Raw genomic sequence first — 12,989 nt, 5'->3', positions numbered from 1 at the left:
CCTCCCCGATCACTCCTTCGCCAATCTCGCGTGCCATCCAGATGTAAGGCCTTGCACGCATAAGGCGCCGCGTACAATTTTTTTTTTTTTTTTTTTTTATCCGAAACTGCGCCCTGCAGCTCGCAGCGAAGAGACAACCACGCGAAATTAAAAATACATAAAAAAGAAAAGAAAGGGGGTCTATATTTTACTTTCCCTTTCGGACGTGCTCGAACGGTCCTTTCCCGGGCCCAAACATGTGGCCGACACGTTTCTGAATCCTGACACGCGCGCGTTCCGGGTTTCCCCAAACATCCCCGCTTCTTTTTATTACGGGGTTCTTAGCTTAACGCTAGCTGCTGAGTTGCTGTCCGACACGCCCGGCGGTCATCACGGCCTATTTTCTCGCGCGCACGATTTATTTTCTCGTTCCTTACGCGCCGTGGCTCGACGTTTTTTACACTATCCAACCTGTTCGACATGACAATCTCTGCTAGCGAGCGAATTTACCTTGTCACTAAACGAGAAAAATTGCGCGAGTAATCCACAACTATTTCCTTTATTGGTGCTCCGCTTGCTACCTTGACCAGCTGCACAAAAGAGCCCAATACAGAAAACACTCAAATTTGTTTTTTATCTATCGAATTAAGTGTTCCCGCGATGATAAAACAAAACTGATTGCACTTACAACGTAAACTTAATTCGATTTCCATCTCTCTACCTTATATATAACGCAAAGACATCGAGTCTATAAAAAACCCGACTTGCTCGAAATGTCACACTGGCGTCACTCACGCATCGTAACATGTAAGTTCACTCTGTATGTAGTCTTAAATATTTTAGAATATTTGTTTGGTTCAATTTATTACCAACTTCACTGTTGTTTGTATCTCAGTTGTTGTTCTTTTCTTCCAACTAGTTAATAGTTTTGTTGACGCTAGCCTATTAACCTAATTGAATAAACTAACGCCTTTCTAACAATCGTATCTTTATTATTTATTATTTGAGTGGTTGTTACAATATATTAATTTTGATGCAATTAAATTTATTTATTCTGTTTAAAATAAATTAAATATATTTATTTAACTTGAGCAATAATATTTTATAAAAATTTCGACATCATTTTAAAAATTGCCCAAAATTAATAGACATTTTAAACATTAAATTTAAAGATAATTTTGTACAGAAATAAATGTGAGGTTATTTGCATAAATATTTTAAAATTAAACGAATAAATAAGGTCGGAAGTTAAACACTTTAAAATATGCTGCAAGAATTTGACATGAAAATATATAAGTTACGGTTTCTATTGCATTTTTATAAAGTATTTAATCTTTTCTATATAAAATTTATGGATGATTCCATTTTCTTCAAAAATAAAAGAAACTGATTATCTACATTTTCTATAAGTATATTCATTTTATTCAAGTATTGAATTTATATGTATTATTCTAAAAGATATGGAAAAGAGGTGATCAATATTGTTTATACAAGCTCTAATTTCTAATTATAACTAATTCCATATACTCACTGTTTCTTGAGGGGGATTCCAACACTGCAAATGTTTAACCAAAGATCTGGACTCCCTTTCTTCATAATTCCAAACATTCAAGTTTGCTTTTTTATCAAGATAATAATTAATAGTGTTATCTTTCACGGTTTCCACGTCTATTTCATTATCTGAATCATTTTCCTCTGAAATACTTTGAAAGCCATTTTCATTTGTTCTAGTTGATATATATTTACTTGTAAATGAAGGTATGACAGGGTGAAATGCAGACGAATGAGAACTCCTATTAAGAACTTTGGTAAGATTTTCAGCAGAATTCATTGAATTAGCTGTAAAAATAAATATCAAATTTAACAATCTTCGTGCTTTTGATTTTACAACAACTGCAATAATACTATCTAGATGAAAGTATAGTTTATTTTTATTTTGAGGTATTAATAAATAGAAATAAAACTATAGATTTAGTTATATCTATATTATTGTTTGTATTTGGTACCATTTTTGAGATAAACGTTTGACTTAATCAATTCATTCGTGAGATGGGAGGTAGATAAAAAAAAATTGCACAAAATGAATATAAAAACAATTACATTATACAAGAGAAAAAATAAAAGCCGATCAATAAGACTGTTGGTTCTTAACCTGTTAACCGAGCGGGGCGTATAAATACGTCAAAAGTAAACAATATCGGGTACGGTAGGACATATAAATACGTCCTCGATATTTATATTGCGCCCTGGAACGGGTGGGACGTATATTTTACTACTACTATGGTAATACGTCATTCATACACATCTTAGTGGAAAAGGACGCGCCCGTTATATGTTGCGTAATTAGAAAGGGATTTTCCCGGTTAACAGGTTAACAAATCTATTCTATTGGTCTGTTTCTCGTTTCAACTTCTATTTCAAGTATCATATTACAATTTCTGGAAAATAAGACACTAAATAATGACACTCGTGTTGGGAGATACTTCAACACATTCAGTCAAATTCACATTTTATTTATTGTTGATGATTCAACGATTATTCAGCTGCAAAATGATATAGCAAAGATTTTAATCATTCTAGAAATATGCGTTGGAAACTGTAACATATTAGAATAATACGTTATATGAATATAGTTTGAACTCTAAGATACATTTTCAACTTAACTTCCCAAGAGCAAGCAAGAATTTGACGAAGAGAATATATAATTGAAAATAATAACAATGGTAATTGTTGAATGGTTCACTAGCATAGATTGGTGCGTTCTTATACAATCGTCGACAATTTCTACTGAAACATTCGGAAATTCGTTACAGAGTCAAAGCCGCGAGGATAACACTCCTCAATAGCTGGGCAACAGAAAGTAAACGAATCTCAATAACAACTAGAAATATTATTCATTGAGCAGTGAACTTACAAGTTACCCTACCCAAGTGCTACCAAGAAAAGTACCCAAGTATTTATTTATAAAGTATCATTATTTTTTAGAATATGTGCAGTGATAATGTGCGCAAATGAACTTTCTATATATAAAAAATGTAACCTTAATTTAATAATATCAGAATATATATTTTTTTTTCCAAAACACGACTCGTCAATAATGTATTTTCCAATTTTAACACACTAAAAAGTTGCATGAATGCTTTTGTAAAATTATATGTATAAAAATTATAGTTATATATTTTTGAGTCTCTTGATATTATCATTACATTACTAGATATTATCTTTCAAACACACTATTTTTTTATCAATCTTATTTAAATATCATTATACAACATTTTAAAAAATAAACTGTTGCTTAAATAGTTATCTTCTTATATGTTATTATATACTCTTATTAAATCTCTATTCACATTATTTATGTATCTCGCTATATATCTTAATTGAGTTTTAGTTTGTTTACGAATTAACTGTTTCTAATCTTTTGAAAGTACTGAAACATCCGGATGCATACACACGACACACGACCGAGGGGGAGCGCTCCAGGAGGCATTCCAGAGACCAGCAGCAGAGCATAATGTCTACACGCGAGAGCAAGGGCGGCCATTTTGAGGCGCCGAGATAGACTGAGCGGGAGCTAGCGAGATAGACTGAGCAAGAGCGAGTGAGACAAACTGAGCGGGAGCGAGCGAGAAAAACTAAGCGAGAGCGAGTAAGACCAACTAAACAAGAGCAAGCGAGACAGATTAAACAAGAGCGAGCGAAACAGACTACAAGAGCAAGCGAGACAGGCCATATGAAAGCGAGAGAATTAGAATTTGAATACAATACTAATTCAAACGCAAACTCGATGATGAGAGCACTACGAAAATGAAACCTACTTACGACTATTATATTATATGACAGCGATGAGACTTAAAATGTGTAACGTACATAGAGAAAATTGGAAATACATTTACGCGACCGCTACAATTCCTTAGGCTTACTCATAAACGACAAGTAGTCTGTTGAATTAAATCAACATAATTGACTGATGAAATTTAAATCTCTGACAAAACTCGCCGGTGACGTCACGACCAATAAGCGAATTAGAATAAATTTGATTTCCGGCCGCAACGAAAAATAAATAGGAGTAGGGGTATATCTTTCTCATCAATCAATGCTGACTGACTTAGTGGGAGGTGAGAGAGAGTAAATAGCGGTGAAGTAGGAGATAAAATGAGGGCTTTATTACTTTTTTAATTTACATATTAACCAATGACAGAATATTCGGAGAACACTACCGATATCCGAATTAGTATATCGGCCAATAAAATGATTTCTTCTCGGAAAAAGAAGAAGTAAAGGATCTTTCACTGTGAAGAGTCGTTTCTCGTCCATTTTACCGCTGGTCGTGAGCTTCCATACACGCAAATCCGCTACTAGCTGAGACCATCGAAGGACTTGTGATTTAACCGAGTGAGTCTGTAGTTGGAATCTGTAAGTAGGTAAAGTGTCGCTCAGTAGTAATAGTTATGGGGTGCTGTGCGTGATTCGTCGTGTCCATAATTACGAAATACAGTGCTTCGACCGAATCGCACTGATCAACCGCCATTTCTTTAACTAGCTTGAGTGTAAGGAGTGTGGGATTTAGATAGCTAGATGAAGTACTAATCGCCGTCACGAATTAAGGATTGCGCGTATAGTTCGTCGCGTATTTGATTCGCCGGGATGCGTAGATTCAACGTGTTAAATCGTGTCGAGCCGCGCTGACCATCCGCCATTATGACCGAATCTGTACCCTAGCTAACGAATAAAGGAATGTGAAGTGTAACTGATCTCTGTTATCTACGCCTTGTTGACTTTTCCCTCCCTGCATGCTGATTTTATTTTTAGCCACGGACGGTCTGTATCAAGGATTCTTTTTCATTACTAGTTCCGAACGTTAGGTGACTTATACGCTAGATCTAGGTAACCTCCGACCAGAGACGAAAACTTGTATCCTGAGCTGCCAGCACTTCCAGAAGATGAGACAACGGAGAAGCTCAACTATTAGTTGGTACCACTGCCTGTGGAAAAGATATCGTCCTGAGGTCACCAGCTTGCCCACTCTGCGCAGTTGCACAGTGGGCAGATAAAACCTTCTCCAATTTCCGACCCTATGATTGCCGTAACCTAGGAACGGCGATCTGGCACCCTTATTACTAGTCGGAGAAATCGTCCAATCAGGCCTTGTGGCGGAAGCATTTCGAGTGCGCGGCTGAGAACCCCAGAAATCCCCCGCCACATCTGTTTTTGAATCATCGCTAATTATTATTTATCTTACTAAGTATCTCAATTGAGTTTTATTTTTTTTTTTTATGAATTGGTTCTAATCTTTTGAAAGTAATGAAATTTATTTCATAATGGCACGTAAGCTAATTTGTTTTATACACATGGCTTAAATAAATTAAGTAAGTACGTATTCATTCAATGTTAACAGCACGATAACTAGCAAATCAATGAGCTTGGTATTAATTGAAAGTAGTACGGATGCTGAAAACTGCAGTTGAAAATAGCTTTCATATTTAATGTCATAAAACAAATAATGTATTTATTTATTAATATATTATCACAATTTTAAAAATTACACGTTGAAATACTTAGAGTTTTGGAATAAGTGATAGAAAAAAATGTGATATAATATTATCCTAGTATAGTAACTTATAGGTTAAATGTTAGTCACCAATAATTTATATACATTTTAGATAACTTTCAATCTTGCCAAACCTTTTGCCTGATTATAGAAATCCCATAATAAACTAATAACACAGTCCTACAAAAATACCGTAATTGTTTGTACAAGCAAACCATATATGTTTTCCCAAAGTATTTTTGGCGCTGAAACCAAATCCGGCCTCAGAATTGCTCCAGCACGTCAGGATTTTGAGATATCTTAATCTAAAAGTGTGAAAATAGCGATTTTTACCTATATTTGAGGTTATGTAGCACCACGACATTATATACACGTAAAAAACTACAAACGACATATTAAAGAAGCAGTCTAGTCCTTTTAAATGCCGTTGAGTTTGCTTAGTTTGCTTATTTTTTCTTTGAGATATTAAATTTCAAAGTTTTTAATTTCATGAATATTGTACCTTTCAGAACAAACGAGGTGTGTTCAAAAAGTAAGGTGACTTTTCAAATTTCACGGGCAACGTACTTTCGATGATCGATTTTTTTGTTTTGTTATGTTGGTACACTCTTCCCGAACATCTGTACCAAGTTTCAAGTGTATAGCATTTTTTGTTTGGTTGTGAGAGGTGTAAAGGTTATAAGTGTTTTGCGTGCTCGGCGATTTCTTGCTATCGAAAAATATGGATCAAAGGATTTGATTCAAATTTTGTGTAAAAAATAAAATAAAGGGCTCCGAAACACTTGAAATGTTGATGGTGGCATACGGTGAAACTGTTCTGAGTCAAAAAATGTTTACAAGTGGTGCAAACTCTTCCAAGATGGCCGGGAAGATGCCAATGACGAGCCTCGCTCTGGACGCCCAAGCACGTCAACAACTGATGAAAACGTTCAAGCAGTGAAGAAAATTGTTCTGGAAAATCGTCGAATCACTATCAGAGAAGTTGCTGAGGATGTTGGTATATCGCTTGGCTCATGCCATGAAATTTTTTCTAACGTTTTGGGCATGAGACGTGTGTCAGCGAAGTTTGTTCCGAAATTGCTAAATTTTGACCAAAAAAACCGTCGCATGAGCATCGCTCAAGAACTGTCGAATGACGTCAACGACGACCCAGATTTACTCAAAAGGGTCATAACTGGTGACGAATCATGGGTATATGGTTATGATATCGAAACCAAAGTCCAATCGTCCCAATGGAAGAGCCTAGATGAGCCAAGACCGAAAAAAGCAGGCCAAGTTCGATCAAATGTCAAAGTTTTGCTCACTGTTTTCTTGGATTACCATGGCGTAGTGCATCAGGAGTTCTTACCATATGGACGTACGGTTAATAAACAGTATTATCTTGAAGTTATGCGCCGTTTGCGAGAAGCAATACGAAGAAAACGCCCAGAATTGTGGAAAAACAATTTATGGCTTTTGCATCACGATAATGCCCCTGCTCACTCATCTTTGCTTGTGAGAGATTTTTTGGCTAAAAACAACACCACAATCATGCCTCAGCCACCATATTCACCGGATTTGGCCCTATGTGACTTTTTCTTGTTCCTAAAACTAAAGAGACCTATGAAAGGACGGAGATTTGCAACGATTGAAGAGATAAAGACTGCATCGCTAGAAGAGCTCAAGGCTATACCGAAAAGTGCTTATGAGAAGTGCTTTGAGGATTGGAAAAACCGTTGGCATAAGTGTATTGTATCTGAGGGGGATTACTTTGAAGGGGACAACATAAATATTGATAAATAAATAAATATTTTTTCTTAAAAATACAAAGTCACCTTACTTTTTGAACACACTTCGTATAGCTTTGAACGTTTAGACGTCGAATTTAGTGTCAAGCGTCTTCAATCAATTACTGTTCTACAACAAAATTAAGATATATACCATGGACAGGCTAACCCAATTTCAACCTAAATTACGTCATCCCCACGAACCCTTACAGCCTTTATAAACCACCCTACCTAAGGAGGGGTATATCAGAGACAATGTCAATGAGATATTCATTTTTTTAAAGAAAAGCAGTTGATTAAACTCGCTCTACCAAGGGTTAGGTAGGTTAGTTTGCTTGGGGGTTGGTAGAGGGAGTTTCTGAGGGTTGTAGGGTTTTCTGAGGATATAGTACATCAAGGAGATAACAGGTAAGCCTATCTGGTTGAGATTTTACGTTCCTCATAGAAAAGTAATTGATTAAACTCGTTCTAATCAGCGTTAGGTAGGTTAGCCTGCTTGGGGGTTGGTAGGGCGGTTTATGAGGGTTGTAAGGGTATCTGGAGATAGAGTACGTTAAGGAGAAAACAGATAAGCCTATCTGTGGTTGAGATCTTAGGTTCCTCATAGAAAAGCAGTCGATTAAACTCGCTCTACCCAGATTTATCGTAGGTAGGTTAGCCTGTTTGAGGGTTGGCAGGGGTGGTATTTAAGGGTTGTAAGGATTTGCGGGAATGATATAATTTAGGTTAAAGGTAGGTTAGCCTGTCTATGGTATATATATTAATTTTCTTGCAGAACAGTAATTGATTGAAGTCGTTTGACATAAAATTCGACGTCGAAAATTTCGAAGCTGTACGAGTATGTTCTGAGAGATACAATATTTATGAAATCGAAAAACTTTAAAATACAATATCTCAAAGAAAAAATAAGCTATTTGAGCAAACTCAACGGCATTTGTAAGGACTAGGCTGCTACTTTAAGATGTCTTACTTTTAGGTTAGGATATCTCAAAATCCTTACCTGTTGGAGAAATTCTGAGGCCGGATTCGGTTTCAGCGACAAAAATTCTTCGGGGAACCATGTATGGTTCCTTGTGCAAAAATCTTGTCGGACTGTGTAATAAAATAAACTATAAAGATGTCATACAAAAGTTAACTAAATTCTATGGCGATAGAACTGTAACAAAAAATTATTTCTTATATATATATTTATATATTATAACGAGTGGCCAGACGCTCGTTATGTCTCTCTCCCTCCATACATAATTATAATTATCCTCATATATATATATATATATATATATATATATATATATTTGTCATATATTTATTTCACATGTACGGCAGCCAAAGGTAAGTCAGAGAGAGCGTTAATAGAGGGCGAGTTAGAGAGAGAGAGAGAATTCGGGAAGCCGATGCGACGCGCACGAGAACGAGAGTAGGGGGATTTATCAATTGTATCGGCGACTTCGACGCACGCGGACGTATTACGAGTAGCTTTACACGTGCGCGACCTTTGTTCTCCGATACCGATTTTTTTGGCGTTTCCGGCGAGTACGCTAGTGTCCACTTGGTGCAAGACTTCGGGTCTGAGATTATCCCTAGCGCCCGGCGGTTGTGATCACGATGCTCTCAGGAAGCTCGAATTATAGCCCGCTTAGCGAAAACATAGATGATGCACATGGTGCACCATATGGCCAGCCGCGAGGCTGGCCAGGTCACTTTGTGCAAAAATCTTTTGTCAAAGCGGCGGACAGTAATTGTCTTCCTCAACAGAGAATGGAGACTTCTCAAACAGACAATTCGTTGTTTTGGGAGAGAACGTCGTAAACTTCTCTTTTCTGTAGGGGCATATGCAAATGCAAATGCTGAAGTACAAAATGCGTCACCGATTGCCCTCGACAAGCAATTAATGCTAGTCGACCCGAAGTGAATGCAATGTATATTTGAACGAAGACTTGCAATCACAAGTGCGGATGTGTATACCTTCACGTGGTGGGGCTGAAAACGCTGTTTCTGTAAAGAAACAGTAGGCAAAACATATAACGCTTATCCTTACTTGAGCATCGAACATCTGAATTAAACTCCGAAGTTCGATGTTTTGAACGCGAATTAGAATACCCGATTTAGCCTAATATTGGAAATTGATTCGAATGAGTGGCATGACTGGCACGAATATTGAAAACTGCCTGGGGAGTCGCCTTGTCGGCTAGGCAAGACCCCGCCCCTGACCCAAGTCAGAAAATATCAATCGAAAGAGCAGAGATCAATATCAGCGAGTTATAAAAGCCTTCCATAGAAAGCGAAATCCAAGACTTGGGCGAAAATCGGGGTACAATTTTCCTTTCGAAAAACGGATACCCACTAGCGTGAGCGGGTATGACCGAAACGCAATGGGGAGACGCGCCATGGCACGTCGAAACGATGGACCTGTGAATCGTGGGAGCAATCCCTTAATACAGGTACGCAGGGTGGGATGTTTTGAACGAGAGCCCAGGAGGGGAGGCTTAGCTGGTTGATCGTCTTAGGAATTTCCTCTGGCTGTCCTAGCTGAGTCTCTCTTCTGACATCCCAATTTGGGTTGGCCTCTGCGGGGTAGGGGTACCAGGTCAAGCAAATCTCGTAAGATTTGTATGCCGCGTGCTTCCGACGCGGTAGACGTTGCGGCAACTAGAGTCCCGTCGCGCCCAAACCGAGGGTCAAGACTTTAGTTCCGCTCTCCTTGAGCGTCGAACAGTGAAAAGATCGGTACTTCTTTCGAGGAGGTCGCCGCCTTAGATCAAAAAGGCTCCGACTCGCTGTGTGCGTCAGGGATGTCCTAGCAAACTTGACTTCTGGATCTCCAAAGTGTTTGAAAGTGAAGGAGTGAAAGACAGTGGGCTATGCCAACCTATTGGCGCCCAGAGAGAGGGGTGGTAATGTTTGAATACGCTATGCTACCCCCCAAATGGAAAAGTGTGAACCAACGCAAAACACTCACTATCCCTAGCGCCCTTGGTGGGCCTGTTCCTGCGAGTACGCGCGCGAGCCTTTAAGGCCGCCCGTCTCCCGACTGCACCCGTGCTGTACACTGCGCGTCCTCGCGAGCCACGTGCGAGGCTGAGGGCACCGTTTCCAGGGCTGACGCTGGAACGTCTTTGTACGTACCACTTCGAATACGTGTCTCTCTCGCTAACCTTTCGCCGCTCTCTCTCTCGCTTACGCTGCGTCCTAACTCTGTACTTTCCTCAGTAGTAAACTCGATGCTTTTGGTATATCTGCTTTCTTTCTCTAAGCATTTTACCTATCGTAGTCAATCCCGTTCCGTCCTCCCTCGCACCTGAATTTCGTGATCACTCAAAAGCGCCCATAGGACTACACGACGCTCTCTGCGGGCTAAGGTAACAGTCGCTGTACCAAGTCGTTGCTGTTGCTGTTGGGTTAGGCTTTGCACCGCCTATTACGAGGCCCACTCCGAGCTGTTCCTAACTTCCTCGTAAATTATATAGCGAGCGACCCGCGCTGGGTCAAAACCCCGTTATAATATATATATATATATATATATATATATATATATATATATATATATATATATATATATACAGGGTGAGTCATTTTAATTTCCCCAGTCTAATAACTTTTGAAACAAGCAAATTACGCAAAAATGTTTCAGACCAAAGTTGTAGGGGTTCAAGGGGGACATCTAGGGGTGACTTTGAAATTGACCTTGAGCTTGACCTTGACGGTTTTCTCAAGGTCATTTCTATTTTTTTAATGGAAACCCCTATTTCTGATCTCAGGATCAGAAAGAGCGGGAAATTTTACGTTCAAGTATCTATTTAGTTTTTTTTTCATAAGAACATAAACAATATTTCAGTTTTTACTTAAGAAATTGAAGCCGCTTTCAAACATCAAAAGGTTTAACGAGCATCGAAGACCTTTGTCGTACTTCTATTCTCAATGTGAAGCAAAGGTCAAATTCTTGAAAATTCTCTTATTTTTGTTACATTTCGAGGCGAAGCTTTTATCGCATATGACCGTTGTTAAATAAACTTCCAAAGAATAAGGGACTGGCCATGTACTAACGATGCTGATGTTTAAGATCATAAACTTCCTATCTTTAGCACTACCCAGGAACAACGACGTGGACGTAATAGGATTATGTTCCCTCTGGGGTGCTTTATTAACGTGAGTCCTCTTGCCTCTCATGATTCGGGGTGCTTTATTAACGTGAATCCCCTTGCCTCTCACGATTTGGGGTGCTTTATTAATGTGAGTCCCCTTGCCTCTCACAATTCGTGATGAAACTAGAATAAACTTATTTCCTATCGGTTTTGCTCGAAATTATTACCATTTACGTCGATGCATTGCCTGAGCCTCTGTTCGAAGCTTTCAATAGTGCGCAGTAAGATATCTCTAGAGATTTGTCTACATGCAACTCTAATCCTTTCTATCATATTCTCCCTTGTTGTGGGCGCTTCGGCGAACACAGTATTTTTTAAGTATCCCCAATGGAAGAAATCTGGGGAAGTTAAGTCCGGTGATCGTGCAGGCCAAGCAACTGGACCACCTCTTCCAATCCACCTTTGTTGGAAATTTCTATTTAAAAACTCTCGTACAATTAAAGCGAAATGCGGTCCTGCACCATCCAGTTGTATCCACATTCGACGTCTAGTCTCAAGATCTACGTCTTCAAGTAAAAGTGGGAGATGATCCCTTAAAAGTTCTAAAATAGCATTGCCGTTGACGTTTTCTTCAAAAAAGAATGGCCCGATGAGATGACCATTAACCACACCATACATTTACACTCCAACGATGTTGATTATCGACTGGTCTGTACCAGTGAGGATTCTGATCAGACCAATAATGACTGTTGTGACGATTCAATTGGCCAGTACTATGAAACGTAGCTTCATCAGGAAAAAGGACATAATTAAAAAAATTCGGATCCTGCAAAATCATCTGTAGAGCCCACCGACAGAAATTTACTCTGTTTCTCATATCATTAGCGTTTAATGCTTGCGTTAAGGTAATATGATACGGATGATATCTATTACTTCTTAAAATTCTAATAACGGTTCTCTGAGGTATTCCTGTTTCTCTCTCTATTTGTCGGCTGCTGATATGAGGATTTAGGTGAACCAATCCTAAGACAACCAAAACCCTAGCATCTCTATCATCATACTCATGTCTTGGTCGACTTCTTCATAGATGCCCTTGTCGAGCTCTTTCTTCAAGACGATGAATGGTACGGTGATCAGGATGGCGCCTTTGTGGGTATCGAATTCGATACAACCTTGACGCTTCACGGTAATTACCTCTACATTCTCCTAAAATCCAAATCATATCAACTATCTCTGTTGGGGTAAAATCAGCCATATTTAAAAGATTTTTTCAAAAAACCTCAATACAAATCAACAAAGGCAAAGATCATAGAAAGATGATACAAATTAAATATTACTGAAAACAGAGGCAATATTGTCCAAATTAGATTTCATATGATCGATGGCAATAAGAAAGGTCTCTTATTCAAATATGAAGAAATAATGATAGTGATACAATGAACACAAGCATGGTTAAAACAAAAGTAATATTTAAAGCTTTTTCAAAATTGAAATCACGACTGAACGTATTGCGATTACTTTCTAAACGACTTCCAAATGTAATAGATTCTTCATTGAACATGAAATTTATCCTTATGTATTTAACTTTTACTCTTATTTCTTTGCAGAACA

General features: G+C 38.3%; 1 protein-coding gene across 1 annotated transcript in view; it reads right to left on the bottom strand.

Annotated features, from left to right (window-relative positions):
• Positions 1 to 1,403: 1,403 nt before the first annotated feature.
• The window catches only part of LOC131671335 (SKI family transcriptional corepressor 1 homolog-B), a 606,894-nt gene continuing 595,308 nt past the window's right edge, over positions 1,404 to 12,989 (bottom strand). The window contains exons 4-5 of the mRNA XM_058947696.1: positions 1,511 to 1,818; positions 1,404 to 1,430 (exon numbers count right to left, since the gene is read on the bottom strand). Of these exons, the coding sequence (XP_058803679.1) occupies positions 1,404 to 1,430; positions 1,511 to 1,818 (335 nt within the window). The remainder of the gene's footprint in view (positions 1,431 to 1,510; positions 1,819 to 12,989) is intronic.

This window comes from Phymastichus coffea, unplaced genomic scaffold (genome assembly GCF_024137745.1).
Source record: "Phymastichus coffea isolate CEN01 unplaced genomic scaffold, Cenicafe_Pcof_1.1 PCOF00009, whole genome shotgun sequence".
Taxonomy (NCBI): domain Eukaryota; kingdom Metazoa; phylum Arthropoda; class Insecta; order Hymenoptera; family Eulophidae; genus Phymastichus; species Phymastichus coffea.
The sequence above is the reverse complement of the archived record's forward strand: the minus strand, read 5'-3'. Positions and strand labels throughout refer to the sequence as shown.